Genomic DNA, 18,114 nt, shown 5'->3' with positions numbered 1-18,114 from the left:
GGTCACCTTTACTGAGCGGTGCCGGATAAGCCGAATCGGCAACGCTTTTCTGCAACATACAAATGCCGGGGATTTCCCGGGCAGCACCTGTGACCCGCGAACAAAACTCTGTTGAAACCATTGGTAATACTGGGTCCTTCACCACAAAAATGTCAAAAAAGTGCTCGTCCTTGCTAGACTGTACATTGAGCCTCTCGTGCCGTTAAGGACCAAGCTTTCCTAGAATCAAAGCGCCCTGTTCAAACTTATTCTGCCTGCGGTTGCGTTTAGCTAGACGTACTATTAGAGTTATCGTATTTTGACTTTGTTGAAAACTTGTCCTGAGCATTGCATTTTGTGGGGCACGTTTTGCTCGAGCCCAAAGCATATTTTTTTATTTAATGGCGACAAGGATTTCTTTTGCCATCCATTTTGTGTCATTGTGTCTTTGCCTGAGCTCAGATATTCGTGTTGCAGGTTTCTTCAATTCATCGAGTAAGATTCAAAACGTTTCGTGCATGTTACAGGGAGATATGGTATTGTGGTGGTCAAACTTCGGTGAACACGGAAGAACGTGGCGCGAGCAACTGCTGGGGCATCCTACCGGCGCCTTGCGGAAACAGCGCGCATGCGGGTTGCGTGTCCCGCGCACGCAGAGGCGAAAGAAGAACAAGAACCGCTCACGAAGCGGTTCACGTTGCCAGTGGCTGCTATGGACGCAGAAAAGAAATGATGTGGCGTGAAAAAAAGGTCATAGATTTCTTTTACGCGCAGACAAAACGGTTGATGCAGGGAAGCAGGAATGAACCGCGGTCTTTTCCTACAACGCGCACCGTCATTCTGCAGCAGTGAAGATCGCTAGCACGAGCCGTCACTGCGGGCTGAGAGAGAAGTCGCAGCCGCAGAGGGGTAGCAATTACTTTAACCAACCTGGCTGAAGAAACTACAGCGCAGCTTCTCGAAGGTCCTATTGGGAGCAAATAAAGCATCCCTACAGCCGGCGTCGCTGGTTTAAGGGCATTTTGATTTGCCCAAATAGTTTCTGTAGCTCACGCATGGAGTGACGACCGGGCCCACGATTTGCTGCTGTTGTGCCCTAACCAGAGTTCTGAAATGGACACCCGGCATTTGTTTTATTTTTCCCGCTGAAGACGCGCCGCCGTGTACGTGGGCCGAATGTTGGTACCACACCACTTACGGGATATCGCCTGCCGCAATACGTCTGTTGCGTTATTATCGAGCGCTACTACTCTCCCCGGGAGTATATAAACAGTACACAAATATTTAGTCCTGAGGCTAAGCGGAAAACTCAAGATTTGTTCTCAGCTGCCATGCCGCCCCTCTCAACGCATTTTGCGGGTGAGAGCGGAAAGCGTTCTGGTTGGCTTCACTCCACAACGTATATTACTGTAACTGCCACCCAGACGAGGAAGTTGCGTGTGTGTTTTACTAGAAGACCAAGAACGGAACACTACCACGTCGTCGGTTGTTGTTGTTGTTGAACACGTTTATTTCACATTTTGAAGCCAATTTAAGGCTGCTGTGAAAGAAAAAAAAAGAGAGAAAAAAAAAGGTAAACGTTTCGTCGTTTGCTCACTGGCTTCGGTCGTGACGGGCTGTGGTTCTGGCAGTGTGTCCGAGCCGGGAACCGGTGGCAGGAGCTTCTGCATCGTCCATAAACTCGTTTAGCGACCGCCAAACTTCGTTGGCGACCGCTGCAGTTGTACACGGGGGTGGTGCAGCCCAGCTCTGAAGGGAGTTCGGCCTTATCTCACTCGGGAGTGAGGCCAGGGCCCGATCTCTGGGAGCCGAGTACAGCGGGCAGAACCACAGGAGGTGTTGGTGTTCTGTGCTGGGCCGTTAAATAAACATTGTTTGAAATAGAGAAGCTAGCTTCCCCGTTATGCTCCCGGGAGGGGGGGTTTCACTGCACAACTTCATATTGCGGGTTATCTAGCTTCTCCAGTTTAGCAAAGCCGCTCAAGAACCGGCAGTAAAGCTAGTTATGCAGCTATACATAGCTAGCAGATGACAGAAAATACACAAATTAAGAAGCAAACTAGAAGCTACTTTTGTTGATAACCTTGCACAAAACGCACGAAGATAAAAAAATCTTAAGGAGCCTAAGCATCGTAAGGCCGAGACTCGCTTGTTTGGTTACAAAGGAGGTCCATAACCAGGAGAGATTCACTCTTATTTAGGCCCACCGAGATGAAAGTTCTGTAGATTGCGATGCCCGCTGAAGACTGCGTGGGGTGGTCGCGCATCGTCAGGCCTTTCGAGAGTCGAAAACGTTCGACAGCTCGCGGTGACGGCCTGTACTAGGGATCTTCACGGGTGCAATGGGAAAAGACCGCGATTCGTTCTTGCGTTCCTACATGCACCGTCTTGTCGGCGCGTAAAAGAAATCTGTGATCCTTTTTTCAGCTCCGCAGTATTTATTTTTTGGCCGTTCACGGCGGCCACTGGCAATGTCGACTGCTTCGTTAGCGCCGGGAGGTCGCAGGTAGCACACGACGCCCGGCCTCCTGACGACGCGATGCGCGCGACGAGATCTATTCTCCTTGCCCAACCTTCCCACCCACCCCCCCAACGCGCATGCGCGCTGTTTCCGCGAGGGGCCGTCAGTATGCACTATGTAGTGGTAGCTCACACCACGTGGTCCCGTGTTCACCTTAAGCATAGATAAAATAGGGCGCCCCGATTCACGCGTTTGCCGTACGGGGTGGAGACACGTAAGAAAAGGTTAGGGGAAGCCCTAACGCCACGTTTGTGAAGCCGCACCCACCATGTCAATAAGCGCACTGAGCCCAGGCCTTTTGCCATTGTCCTCTGCTGTTTCCTTGTCCATAACCGCTTAGCAGGACGGGCGGCTCGCGAAAGCGATAGCCGACGACGGGAGCGAGAGATAGGTACAACTTTATTACGCAATAATGCGAGAGTGGTTCCTCAGTCCAGGAGCCCATGTGCTGTCCAGGCTGCCGTAGTCCTGGTCACAAGCAGGAGCTGGTCCTTAGGTCGACAGCTGGACAGCAGTACCTCCCACTGCTCAGGGGAAGGGGACGTGTTCAGGGGCGGAAGATCCGAGTTTTTTGTGCAGTCGAATAATATGTGTGTCAGAGTTCCTGGTTCGTGGCATAATTTACACTTATCAGAGTTCTGTGTAGGAAAGAGTAAATGCATACGGATGGGGTGGGGAAAAGTACCTCCTTGAATTTGCCTGAGTGTGGTTTCTTGACTTTTGTTCAAAGATGTGTGAGGACTGGGGAATGTCTGCCTCGTGGTTCTGTAGTATTGGGTGATTTCTTGGTAGGTGAGGAGAGGTGCGGAAAGAGCCCCGGTCTCAGCGGCTCGGTGAGTGAGGTCTCGAGCCTGCTGATGAGCAAAATTTTTGCCCGTCAGTGCAGAGTGGGCGGGGGTCCACACAATGTCCACCCGATGGGCAGGCGGATGTTCTTCCAGAAGTCGGCATGTGGCGGGGGCCACCCTTCCCGACAAGAGCCTGCGGCAGGCGGCTTGCGAGTCCGTCAATATAATGTTGGAGGTGGTTTGGGTAAGGGCGAGCGCAATAGCTAATTCTTCAGCGTCCAGGGAGGAAGTTGTTCTAATTGAAGCGGTGGTTATGAGGGCGTTCTTAGATGTTACCACTGCCACCATAGTTTGGTTATCTGGGCAACTGCCGGCATCTGTGTAGATTAAGTCGGATCGGCTGCTGTAAAGGTTTTCGTGGGCTTTGCTACGGGCTTCTCTACGACCATGGTGGAGGTCCGGGTGCATATTTCTGGGAATGGAGCGCACAAAACGGACTGGCGCCAAGTGTCGGGGACGGTGACCAGGTGCGTCTGGTCAGGGCATAACCCTTGAATATTTCGATGGACCGCGCGGCCTGCTTTGGTTTGGGCAAGTCGAACGCGTTGACTGGAAAGGTGTCCTTCGATGAGCTCCTGTATGGTATTGTGGAGCCCCGTGCTAAGCAGTTTGGCCGTAGACGTGCTCATCGGGTGACCCAAAGCTTGTTTTGTTGCTTTACGAATGAGGCGAGCAGTGTTTGAGTACGTACAGCACGGCGGTCTGTGTGCGCCACGTCTCAGCTGCGATGAATTTCACTTTAGGTCAATAAGTTGCCGCAGTGGTTTGCAAGACGCCTCACTGTTGCGTGCCGAGTTGCCGGGTTTCTAAAAGTTGGTAAAGCTGAGAAAAGGCATTTTCTCACCGGCAGAACGACAAGAATGGAAAACCACTTCGCGGAATCTACGAGATATCGCCGCAAGAGAACGGCAACTATGCTCACCGACGACGCCAATTATTAACCATCGTATGTTGCCTTCGAAGGAACATTAGGCCACAAAGATAGTGGCAGTAGAAGAAACACTGTGAAATCAGCTATAGGTGCCTCGCTACGCCGGCAACACAGCGACTGCGCTGTGTTGCCAGCGTAACAAGGCAGCCACAGTTAAAGCACCGCAAAAATGTCCGTTTTCCTAAATTTAGCTGCCGCAGCCATACAAAAACTAGGCCACACTGTCTAAGGGCTCATTAGAAATGACGTTACTTCTTTCTTGCACACCTTTTGCAATGCATTGGGATGCTAGGGGCCTCCCCTGGGTATTCTTTCCTCCATGACCGTAAGTGTGACCGCCATAGTACATGCAAAGTTGTGTCACTCGTAGTGGGCGATTTGCCTATCAAGTGCCCTTGGATCAACGACTGAAATAGTTGTTTTGCTGTCGGCTGTGCACACGGGGAAGACTTTGGGAAGAAAGAGCACGCAACAAAATAATGGTCCGCAAGTTCAATTTCAATTATAGCACGCGGGTTTGCACGTACGTTGATGTGGTCTAAACAAGCTGTTACGAGCTTACGGGACAAAATCATAATTCCTGTAATACATCTTCAACGGTTTGAATGCAATACCTATCTCACTCAATATAAACACCAGTGCGTTATTAGATCTTCCTGGGATGTTGAGGGCGCGGTCCATCTTTTGTGTTGATACCGGGCACGAAAAACACGAGTTGCGCCTAATTTGCAATCGCAGGTTGATATTTTCGCTAATTCTCAGTGAAGTTTGGGGAGAAAAAGTTTCTGCTGGCTTGATGCAAATCGTTCCTGTTCGCGCAATAATGACGTTGACCGTAATGTGATTGCGCAGTTTAGAGTATGGTAAGGTTTAGACGAAACAGCAAATTACCGTATCGGAAGCGCACGCCCGAACCGAAAAATACCGAACTGGAAGCACACGCCCGGTACATGGTAGGGCCAATGGGTTGCAGAGAATTCATGGAACACCGTTACAACAAACACCTCTTCATTAGAGCCGTTTTGCTGAACAGCGTTTCAGAGAACGCAGTTTGGTTAGAGGACGTTTCATCCAGGACATTTGGGGAGAAAAAGTTTCTGCTGGCTTGATGCAAATCGTTCCTGTTCGCACAATAATGACGTTGACCGTAATGTGATTGCGCAGTTTAGAGTATGCTAAGGTTTAGACGAAACAGCAAATTACCGTATCGGAAGCGCACGCCCGAACCGAAAAATACCGAACTGGAAGCACACGCCCGGTACATGGTAGGGCCAATGGGTTGCAGAGAATTCATGGAACACCGTTACAACAAACACCTCTTCATTAGAGCCGTTTTGCTGAACACCGTTTCAGAGAACGCAGTTTGGTTAGAGGACGTTTCATCCAGGACATTTGGGGAGAAAAAGTTTCTGCTGGCTTGATGCAAATCGTTCCTGTTCGCACAATAATGACGTTGACCGTAATGTGATTGCGCAGTTTAGAGTATGCTAAGGTTTAGACGAAACAGCAAATTACCGTATCGGAAGCGCACGCCCGAACCGAAAAATACCGAACTGGAAGCACACGCCTGGTACATGGTAGGGCCAATGGGTTGCAGAGAATTCATGGAACACCGTTACAACAAACACCTCTTCATTAGAGCCGTTTTGCTGAACAGCGTTTCAGAGAACGCAGTTTGGTTAGAGGACGTTTCATCCAGGACATTTGGGGAGAAAAAGTTTCTGCTGGCTTGATGCAAATCGTTCCTGTTCGCACAATAATGACGTTGACCGTAATGTGATTGCGCAGTTTAGAGTATGCTAAGGTTTAGACGAAACAGCAAATTACCGTATCGGAAGCGCACGCCCGAACCGAAAAATACCGAACTGGAAGCACACGCCCGGTACATGGTAGGGCCAATGGGTTGCAGAGAATTCATGGAACACCGTTACAACAAACACCTCTTCATTAGAGCCGTTTTGCTGAACACCGTTTCAGAGAACGCAGTTTGGTTAGAGGACGTTTCATCCAGGACATTTGGGGAGAAAAAGTTTCTGCTGGCTTGATGCAAATCGTTCCTGTTCGCGCAATAATGACGTTGACCGTAATGTGATTGCGCAGTTTAGAGTATGGTAAGGTTTAGACGAAACAGCAAATTACCGTATCGGAAGCGCACGCCCGTACCGAAAAATACCGAACTGGAAGCACACGCCCGGTACATGGTAGGGCCAATGGGTTGCAGAGAATTCATGGAACACTGTTACAACAAACACCTCTTCATTTGAGCCGTTTTGCTGAACAGCGTTTCAGAGAACGCAGTTTGGTTAGAGGACGTTTCATCCAAAGGAGAAAATAATTGGCCGCGTATCTGCTTCTTTCGTTGCAAATGTCGTCAAAAGACGATAGTCTTTATCGACTTTTGCCAAGTAAATGCCTCCCTTCGCTTTACCGCTCATCTCTCATGTTGTTCCTCTTGCGTCGCGCTCCTCCCAAGGTAAAGACATCAAAGGTTTGCTTAAATCATTTTAAATTTCCCGCGTTCCACTGCTCCAAACCGGGTGTGTCGATGCGAACGCTGCCGTACGGCGAAGATGCGCGTTAATCGAGGCACCCTACTTCAACGTTTATAGAACCGCGTTTCCCTACTCCACGTGCGTTGCAAGCAGAACGTGGAAACTATCTAGTGGAACCTTGCGTAACTGTTTCCGGTTGATTTCTTAAAATGGCGCCAGAAGCTATAGTGGCGCTGGCGACAGCAGGCGACGGCGGAGTGTATTCTTTTTCTGCAGTTGATGAAGTATTTAATTTCGCAAAAGTCACGCATGTTTGAATTTTTATAAAGGAACACTGCAAATATCACTTCTGTATTTATTTGTTGTCTCATATTTGCGTAATGTCTTGTTCTTCTTCAACAATGTTGACAAGTATCAACATTACACCGGACCAAGACGGGTAGATTTAGCTGTGACTATATAAGACTATTGCGCAGGCATTCTTGTGCTTTGGCCGGGTGGCTGAATCGAGTCACAGACAGACAGTCGGACAGACAGACATACAGACAGACCAAAATTTCTGGGTTTAAGGAGCCCAAGAAAGACTATCGTCTTTAAAAGTTTCTGCTGGCTTGATGGAAATCGTTCCTGTTCGCACCATAATGACGTTGACCGTAATGTGATTGCACAGTTTAGAGTATGGTAAGGTTTAGACGAAACAGCAAATTACTGTATCGGAAGCGCACGCCCGAACCGAAAAATACCAAACTGGAAGCACACGCCCGGTACATGGTAGGGCCAATGGGTTGCAGAGAATTCATGGAACGCCGTTACAACAAACACCTCTTCATTAGAGCCGTTTGGTGAACACCGTTTCAGAGAACGCAGTTTGGTTAGAGGACGTTTCATCCAGGACATTTGGGGAGAAAAAGTTTCTGCTGGCTTGATGCAAATCGTTCCTGTTCGCACAATAATGACGTTGACCGTAATGTGATTGCGCAGTTTAGAGTATGGTAAGGTTTAGACGAAACAGCAAATTACCGTATCGGAAGCGCACGCCCGAACCAAAAAATACCGAACTGGAAGCACACGCCCGGTACATGGTAGGGCCAATGGGTTGCAGAGAATTCATGGAACACCGTTACAACAAACACCTCTTCATTAGAGCCGTTTTGCGGAACACCGTTTCAGAGAACGCAGTTTGGTTAGAGGACGTTTCATCTAGAACATTTGGAGAGAAAAAGTTTCTGCTGGCTTGATGCAAATCGTTCCTGTTCGCACAATAATGATGTTGACCGTAATGTGATTGCGCAGTTTAGAGTATGGTAAGGTTTAGACGAAACAGCAAATTACCGTATTGGAAGCGCACGCCCAAACCGAAAAATACCGAACTGGAAGCACACGCCCGGTACATGGTAGGGCCAATGGGTTGCAGAGAATTCATGGAACACCGTTACAACAAATACCTCTTCATTAGAGCCGTTTTGCTGAACAGCGTTTCAGAGAACGCAGTTTGGTTAGAGGACGTTTCATCCAGGACATTTGGGGAGAAAAAGTTTCTGCTGGCTTGATGCAAATCGTTCCTGTTCGCACAATAATGACGTTGACCGTAATGTGATTGCGCAGTTTAGAGTGTGGTAAGGTTTAGACGAAACAGCAAATTACCGTATCGGAAGCGCACGCCCGAACCGAAAAATACCGAACTGGAAGCATACGCCCGGTACATGGTAGGGCCAATGGGTTGCAGAGAATTCATGGAACACCGTTACAAGAAATACCTCTTCATTAGAGCCGTTTTGCTGAACACCGTTTCAGAGAACGCAGTTTGGTTAGAGGACATTTCATCCAGGACATTTGGGGAGAAAAAGTTTCTGCTGGCTTGATGCAAATCGTTCCTGTTCGCACAATAATGACGTTGACCGTAATGTGATTGCGCAGTTTAGAGTGTGGTAAGGTTTAGACGAAACAGCAAATTACCGTATCGGAAGCGCACGCCCGAACCGAAAAATACCGAACTGGAAGCACACGCCCGGTACATGGTAGGTCCAATGGGTTGCAGAGAATTCATGGAACACCGTTACAACAAACACTTCTTCATTAGAGCCGTTTTGCTGAACACCGTTTCAGAGAACGCAGTTTGGTTAGAGGACGTTTCATCCAGGACATTTTATCGATTTATGTCACGCACATAGAAGTAGCGCATTTAGCGTGCTCGGATAACAATAAATTAAATGGTTGTCCCCCCCGCAACCGTCGCGATGACTGTTATGTGTTCTTATGAAAGAAAAAAAAAACCAGCATTTTTTTCCCAGAAACTTACTCCACCATGGGTATTTCACCTAAGTCTGGTCAATTATGTTTTTTTTCTGTGTTCGAGCATGTATTTGCCTCAAACTGTTTCTAAGTGCACCCGAATGAGCAGGATGCAATACTTTATCGAAGCGACGCTAATTCTCCATCTGCGGCCGACACCTCTGCGCTTCAGCTTCCCCACACCTTCACCCCCCCTTCGTGCACCCAAAAGAACTCGACGCGTGCGTAAACTGACCAGAGTTACTCCTCGAATTTCTAAAAATGTGTGGGCTCACAATGGTTAAACTAAATGAAGGCGGAGGAGTTCCCCCCGTTCACCCCGAAGCTGGTGCTCGTGTTCAAAATGAACTACGTCGTGCAAAGTCGCGCCACCTTCCTTGTGCACTGCTGATACGGGCGTCACCTTGATTTCCTCCACGTTCTGGTCCATTCAGTACTCACCTAACATGGGCTGCCAGGAGAAAATAAATATACAGAAAGTTGGCACAGCAGGCTATCTAACGTTGTCTGAATCGCACGCCCCAGCTTTTGACGCGGGTTTCTTTGCCGCATGAAATAGCGGGGAAAATCTTAGACGACTGGCTTGAAACACTTCTTCGAGGCCAGCAGCCGCTGAAGCAGATAAATGCTGTACTGGTCAAACAAGAGGCCCCCAAGCGCATCTCCAACGACGTGCCGGTAAAAGACTTTTTGAGGGCGATTGCTAACCATCTAAAACAGTGAGTGCGTTCTTGTACGCTTTTATGGCATTGTACAGTGTAGCTACGTATACAGCTCATTTCTATCGTGCAAAATAAACTTGTACATTTCTGTAGCTAGGTTGATGAATTTGCAGTGCGCACGAAAAATCTGTGCCTTCTGGCAATCTGTGCTGTCAAACACTTTGTAGAAACAGGGTTTCAGAAAACCGAATAGAGGGTTATAGAAGTCAAACTTTTGTAAAGATAATACAAAAGGACGCGTCACCCGAAGCGCGTTCCTTCTGTTGCTCCTTGCCGACATTCGACTCAGAAATGGTCAGTCACAATGACTTCTGGTTGAAAAAGGCACGGTTTTTCTATGCAATACTAATGCTACGGAGTATGTGGCGCTTTATGCATTTCTGGTTGATTGAACAATATTAAAATTTTCTAGCAGCAATTGAATCGCTCCCGAAACTTCCAAACAGCATTTGATGAAACGGCCGACGTCACTTTGACGAAACGGGGTTAGAGGAATCGGCTTAGATGAATTGAACATGCCTTCGATGAATCGGGGTTCGAGGAAACGTTGCTCGATGAATTGTCGCGTACTCAGAATCAATGGAGGTCACACGGGATACATCGAGGGAATTGTTTGCAGGGAGGCGCGAAACAAGAAGCACAGATACCGTTTTGTTTGTTAACGATCGCTCTGTTCACCCCGTGGGCAAGCAAACAACGCAGAAAGCAGGAAAATATCGAAACGCTGATCCGCCCAGCTCAAAAGTAACTGTAGACTGACCCGTTCTTTGTTAAGCAAAATCCTCACGAAAAGGTTGTTCTAGATTGAAAGGTCTAAAACGAACACGCCTAAGTAAATATGTTGGTAATTCGTGTTTTCCGATGCAACGAATGCTTTGCATTTTTCTGCGCTCTATATTCGCGAGTTTTGCAGTTACATTGATGTGTGTAATATTGCGGAGTTTCTAGTTACGACGTTGGTGGTAGATGGGAATTGTTAGGGTGATATTGCTGAGATCCGATTGCCTTCGTGAGCGGCCTACCTCTCAGGTAATTGCTGCGACGCCAGGTGAGGCCAGTGGGGCGCATGCGCGTCGTTTCACGTTGGCCGCACGGAAAATTGTGGAAGGTGCTACCACCGCACTCTCCAAGTGTTTTGTTTCTCCGAAGGCCAAAATACGTGTCCTTTTCTTGTGGTCTAGTGAGGCTCAGTCCTCGCTATGAAACTTACAGTGTCGCGTGTGTATAGAGGCCATTTCAATTTAAAGACGCCGCGCATGCCAATGCCGGATTCTTCGCTCCATAAGTCATTTATAAGTTTCGTATTGATTTTAAAAGGCACCGTTCGGACAATGGGAAGGTCACCTTGACTGCAGTGTAACTTAGCCTGCAGTCGCGGTGCACTTTGTATTCCCAGTGACTCTTGTGCCCCTAAAGTGGACAGGTGGTTGCTTCATGGAAACTGTGAAAAAATAAGAACACATGTGTCGCCTCGTTCACTTTTGTTGTACAGTCTTACCCAAGCATTATTTTGTTAGAAGCACTCTTTCTGCTTCAGAGACACCTTTTCATGACTTACAGTTGCTGCTTCGGGTCTTGTGATACTATTGTTTGAACATAAACGGGCTAAAGCATGTGTACCATATGCTACTTGAACAGACAAGGATGCTAAGCAAACAGGACTATCGAAGGAATAGTGTTTCGGCAGTAGGGCGGATTCCCGCGATGTCATTGTCCCACGAAGTTAAATGTACCAGCTGAACTAGCTACTTACACTATTAAAATATGTTTTCCGTTGGACCCCACTACCGTCGGGTAGAAATGTCAGTAAAAAATAAAGTACCAAGTCACGAAGAGTGCAGATGCGGATGGGTTTGGTGAGGAAGATGAATCAATAGTTAGGACGAAAAGAAAGGAGGCAACGAACTGGCGAACACACGTGGGAACTTCAATTAGTTGGCAATATTTCTTGCAGTTCCCATCATTTTGTTTAGGTTGGATGCGCCTTGCTAAATATTTCTGCCTAGAAGATGTATACAAATGACGTGGAAGGAGACGAAGGAAACACGTGTATTGTTTTGCACCTGTTGCTGTAATAGTCAGCCGCTACGTGTGACAGCTGCTTATTCATTTACGTTTGGTTCCGATGACCTTGTCCTTTGTAGTTGTAGTAATTGCAGCGTTTCTTAGGTTGATTTTGTTTAATGACATATTGTTGGTTATTACAAATACGGTTAACAAAGAAGGGCGTATGGCGCTAGATTGGTACATTTTAAAACCTGTACAAAAAAGAACACACAATGACCACCATTGCAAGTAAAAAGGGCTGAAGTCGAAGCATTCGATTACAAGAAGATAATGTAATGCCAGTCATGTATTTCTGATTGAGGTGAGGCTCGATGCTGGGCTGCTTCTCCGAGTTCTCTTTTCGGCGTTCTGCTTCCAGTCGTTGAGAAATTCAACTTGTTACTGAGGTCGACAAGCAGCCAAGCTACGAGGAAGCTAACGAGATAAGATAGAGCCGGCGGGCGGTGAATGGGTGATAACAAGGGGGTGGAGCGGCTTGAGTTACAAGTGATGTGCAGATTGTTGAAGGTTCCAAGCCATGACGTGAGTTCATCCGTGTGTAAAGGGGTGTTTGTAGGTTGGATGATATTTTTGCTTTTGAACCATATGCTTGAATGGAGGGAGTGTAAAAGCCGCCTCAAGCCCACTGTGGCAGGTATGTTTCGGAGAGCCGCTGATGAGAATAAAGGTGGAGGGGACGGGGGGGGGGAGATGTTAAGGTCGGTGAGGGGGATGAAGCTCATAAAGTAGTGCATCTACGTAATGCCGCGATAGCATCTCAGGAGTTAGAAGCGGCCTTTATCGAAGTGCGGCTTTCATTCCTCTTCAACCAACCCCCCCCCCCCCAACCCCCAACAAACACACACAAACACACATGCTGACCATGACGAATACAAATATGCTTATAAATGTTGGCACCGAATGCAGGTCGCTACCATTTCTAGAAATGCGCCTCTAGGTTGAACACCATTTTGTAAGTATCATAATTGCAGAAATTAATTATATATATATATATAAATATATATATATATATATATATATATATATATATATATATATATATATATATATATATATATAGTAAAAAATGGGTATAGCTTCTAACAAAAATTCCCCGCATTTCCCCGAGGGGAAGAATGTCAAAGTGCGAATGCACGAGTTGAATTTGCGCGGTTCGGTATTGTTCGCGAAAGAGAGATCACACACACACACACAACTACAAAGAAAGAAAGATGCATTTATTCACAGACACCTATTTGTGTTGTCGTTGTACTTGATTGCTAGAGCGGATCTCAGCTTTGAAATTTCGTGTCAGTACTCCTTTAAGCGGGTGCATTAGCCCTTCTCACGCCCGATTCCTGGCCAATCCCCCACGTGGGTATGTGCCCTGCACAGACACCTATTTGTGTTGTCGATGTACTTGATTGCTAGAGCGGATCTCAGCTTTGAAATTTCGTGTCAGTACTCCTTTAAGCGGGTGCATTAGCCCTTCTCACGCCCGATTCCTGGCCAATCCCCCACGTGGGTATGTGCCATGTCAGCGGCCAGGCAGCGCGCGCCCATCTCCCCCCGTTGCCAAGGAAGGCGAGGAGATTCCTGGCCAATCCCCCACGTGGGTATGTGCTATGTCAGCGGCCAGGCTGCGCGCGCCCATCTCCACGTGCGCGGACATCGCCGGTGGACGCAGGTTCAGGGTCGCTTAAGAAGTGCATTGCACTTAAAACTGTGTATTTGTCGACGTCTAAGTCGGATGCCAACCTTTATCGACCTTTATCAAGTCTTGGTAAAGGTCGGCATCCGACCGAAACGTCGACCAATAAACAGTTTTGTTAGAAGCTATACCCATTTTTTACTATTTGTCACGGCAACCGAAGACAGCCTTTCTGGTAATGAAAGTGTCTATATATATATATATATATATACATATATATCAGGGTGTCGAACCGAAAAAAATACCGGTTCGGTTACGGTTCGGGTTCGGGTGAAATAATTTCGTTCCGGTTCAGTTCCGGTTCGACAAAATCACGTACCGAACCGGTTCGCGAACCGGTTCGGGAGCTTGAACCGGTTCGCGAACCGGTTCGATGAGTTGAATTATCACTGAAATTAGAAAAAAAACATTTACTAGTTTAAAACGACCGTCAAATCAAAACACAAACTAACATTCAAAATGCTGCTGCTCACCAAGGGCAGCTTTAAACAATTTAAAGCTTTAAACAGCTTTAAACTTTAAACAATTTGGAGATATTAGAAAAACACATGAAGTGGCGACGATTTACCACCTTCTTTCTCACTCAGACTTTATGTTGTCCCAGTGACTATTCATAAAGCCACCGCCAAGAGATATGACGGTGGGATATATTTTCTGCCCTTTCCTTTTTTGTTGAAATCGCAATCGTCGCTATGCAATCACCCATCACGCTAACCTTGAAGCCTTAAATTTAGTCCTGCGTACTGGCGCGTTCAAATACCAGCGCTTAATACCAATGGCGCACATTTTTTATATTTGTAACAAAACAGAAAAATCCTACAACAGGCACATAAATACTACCAATGAATTAGAATATTTGGTCACCAATAATTTGTTAGCCGTCACCTTATCGAATGTGTTAGCCACACTTTTGTTAAAAGTAAGCTTTAGTTAACGCTCAGTCACTGCATTATTGCTCTGACCACTGCAATTCCTTTTGCGATACCGAAAGTGTGCATTACAATCAGTATGTCATCGTACCGCCTGAACCCTTATCATCGTTCCGTGTGCTACATTGCGGAATCTTATAACAGATAATGTGGTTACAAAATGAAAGGGAAATTTGACACGTGGAGCATGAGATGGGACTTTTTGGGTAGACGCTCTTTAATTAGTCCACAGCAGTACTCCCCTCCGGAACGAGTAGCAGTAAAAGCAATGTAGCGAGTTGGGCAAACGGCTTAGCAAACGGCTTAGCCACTGAGCAGCTCCTGCGGTCACACTTGTCAAGTATTAATAGTGTCGGACCTTTTAAACAAATTATGAAATGCAAAAAGTTTGCACACATCGGGTGTGAGCTTTCGCTGTTGCGCAGTGGAGCACTCCTGCAGCCTGATTGCTCCAATGAAGTCGCAGCTAGGGAAGGGCAAAGTCGTTTTATATCCCCTGCACGCTGCCGAGAATGACATTTCGTTTGGTCAGCTTGCACTACGCTCGCGCCTCCAGCAGCAACAGACCACTGCTACATTGGTGCTCATTCATTTCCCCTGTTGTTACATAGAGCGTGATAGTGTTCAATTGTCTGGAGGGGAAAGTGCGCGAGCAAGTACGAAGTTGATGGTACGGGAAAGAAAAAAAGGCCTGAATTGCATTCACTGTGCAATATCAACAACAGAGGGTCGAACCGTTTCGGCATGAACCGGTAACCGTTATTTCTTTTTCCGGTTCAGTTCCGGTTCGGGTTCAGCGTGCTCAAAAAATAACGGTTCGGGTTCGGGTTCAGTTCCGGAAAAAATACCGGTTCAGTTCCGGTTTTCGGTTCGGTTCGGTTCCGGTTCGACACCCTGATATATATATATATATATATATATATATATATATATATATATATATATATATATATATATATATATATATATATATATATATATATATATGTATATATATGCGTGTGTGTGTGTGTGTGGTTTGTGTGTGTGTGCGCAAGGCTGTACGAGAATTGTTATTTATGTTATTGTATTCTTTTATCGTTGTATTCTAGTACTCTTGTGCTCTATTGTATTCTTAAGTACTGCCTTCGAGATGTTTTACCCTGCGTGCGGATATCTACGCGTACACGTTTAGGCTCTTCCTTTACAAGCCATCAGTTGATAGGGACAGCGGCGTTTACTGCCTTCTTTTAAACGCGTCCTTTGATTTGTTGGCAGTTAGCTCTGCGGAAAAGGTCCTTTTAAATGATGCTGAACTGATTCATTAATTTGATTAATTTAATTGATTCATTGGTGGATTGATCGATCGATTGATTGATTGATTGGTTGATTGATTGTTTGATTGATTGATTGATTGATTGATTGATTGATTGATTGATTGATTGATTGATTGATTGATTGATTGATTGATTGATTGATTGATTGATTGATTGATTGATTGATTGACTGAGATGGATTGTGGCGTTTAACGCGCCGATTAAACACTTCTGCTAAGAGGCGAGCCGTAGTCGAGGGCTCCGGATTTTTTTTGACCACCCGGGTATTTTTAACGTGCGCCGAAGTCGCAACATACAGGCTTTCTCGCTTTCTCCTGCATCACAAAAGCAGCCACCGCAGTCTAGACCGACCAGTGTGCGTGGGATCAGCAGCACAACGCCCTAGCCGCTGGTCCACCGCTGCGGGTAAATGATGCTGATCTCGATTGAGTGCTCACTGTGGAAGCATTTTGCTGAAAATAAATCGCACGGCGTAATTGGCGCAGCCTTTGCACCACATGTAGGCTCTTTACCACGATGTGTATTCACGTATATGACCTTTTTTGCAGGGGGACCGCGCAACCCACATCAAAAATGCTACACCAACCTGGGTTATCAGCCGTGCCGAGTGGCACATTCTGGCCAGCGTTGGCACTTCGACATCATCACAAAAACTTGTGTGAAGACCGGCGCCTGCGCTGAAAACCGCAATAATTTTCTTTCCAAGGAAGAATGCGAATACGCTTGCCCTGGCTGTGTGTATATGATTTATGCTTTTTTTTCGGTTTTGCAAAGACCAAACAGAGCGCACCTTCCAGTGCGCCCTGTTCTTGCTAGAGAAATATTCTCCACATAGGTAAAGCAGTGCTATATCGTTTCTTTGCACAGCGTTCGTCTTCGACAGTGTGTTAGAAAAGGAAGTGGTGGTTCCGAAAGCGCCGCAAGGGATGCAGCAGTCAATTCTCCATCTCGGTTAAAAATTTGGTTCCCTTAAGTCGACGAGTAGGTATCAGGGAAAACCTTATCGTACGACGCTATGTGAAGACTAAAGAATGGCTATTCTCACTCTAACAATAATAGAAATTGGGCTGAATTAATAATTTTTCTGACATTGAATATATTCGCGTGTTGATGAAAGCCTTATTGCGTACAATACTGGTTGTTCAAGCCGCATAAAATTGATTTTACGGCAGCCTTTACACGTTTTTTATCACTCCTGATGGGCGTCGTTTGTAGCCGCATCTGGAAGTACTATAGGTCATTGAGGCTTTAAATTGAAGTAGATGATAAGGCGCGCTACGAATTTGTAGTGCAGATCTAGGGTTTATCTCCTCCTAACCTAGTGTTTGCAAGAAGCGCCCCTAAACTAAAAAAAAAACAACAACAAATGGCTGGAGCTTGGCATTCCATTATCAGCGTGCATATTATCATCACCAGTGATTATAAATACGCCAATTTTCTTTGACTCTAATTTTGGTGAGTCTGAAGACGTCCATACGAAGCGGTAAAGATTTAAAAGGGCGGGTTTAGTTAGGGCGTGTCTCAAAGTTTAACCAAATCGTAGTAAATGCAGGGTAGCCTCTTTTCGGCATCTTAGAGGAGCGAAACGTCCTCCAGTTTGGCTAGTTCTGTAATGCTTACCAATAAAATAGGCGAAAGGAAGAAAAATCACTTCACACAGTTAAAAGCAGAACACCATAGGTATGCGAACAAACATGCTGTATGAGTATATAACACTACTTAAAAAGCTTTTTTTATCGTTTCTACGACTTGTAGCAATGGCGTGTTTGAAAAGTTTCTGTATTTTATGTGCAACGTAAAACTAGAATCTAGTTCGAGCGCAGACCGTACTAACAACGCAAAATTAGAATCCCTCCGCTCTATTGCACAACCCCCCCCCAAAAAAAAAATCAGAGACTATAAAAAATGACGTGTTCTGCACCGACTATATAAAGGAAGTTTAGAAAGCACATTAAGCCACTCAGTAGCAGAAAGGTGCCAACATATTCACCATAAAAATTGAACGTGCAGCCTCAACTTTAGTTCGGCCAAAGCTCGAGTATGCGTAGTCGATCTGGGACCCGCATATCAACTCGTTACTTCAGGATATCGAAGCTATCCAGAATCGTTCCGCACGCTTCATATTATCTAACTATTTTCGTACGGCTAGCGTCACTTCCATGAAATCTACCCTTAACCTAGTTGATCTGTCTGTTCGCAGGAAAATATCACGACTGTGTCTTTTTCATAAAATTTATCACGGCAATTTAACGCTCAAAGATTCGATGCTTTTTCCTCCCACTTATCATTCGACAAGAAATGACCATCAGTTCAAGGTTGGCGTACCC

At 46.2% G+C, this 18,114-nt stretch overlaps 1 protein-coding gene across 2 annotated transcripts in view; it reads left to right on the top strand.

Annotated features, from left to right (window-relative positions):
- Window positions 1-18,114, top strand: part of LOC144141300 (papilin-like) — a 52,024-nt gene that overhangs the window by 14,905 nt on the left and 19,005 nt on the right. For both annotated transcript variants that reach the window (XM_077672876.1, XM_077672875.1), the window contains exon 2: window positions 16,336-16,521. In XM_077672876.1, the coding sequence (XP_077529002.1) occupies window positions 16,336-16,521 (186 nt within the window). The remainder of the gene's footprint in view (window positions 1-16,335; window positions 16,522-18,114) is intronic.

This window comes from Haemaphysalis longicornis, unplaced genomic scaffold, assembly GCF_048455015.1.
Source record: "Haemaphysalis longicornis isolate Haplotype H1 unplaced genomic scaffold, Haemaphysalis longicornis Haplotype H1 scaffold_6, whole genome shotgun sequence".
Taxonomy (NCBI): Eukaryota; Metazoa; Arthropoda; class Arachnida; order Ixodida; family Ixodidae; genus Haemaphysalis; species Haemaphysalis longicornis.
The sequence above is the reverse complement of the archived record's forward strand: the minus strand, read 5'-3'. Positions and strand labels throughout refer to the sequence as shown.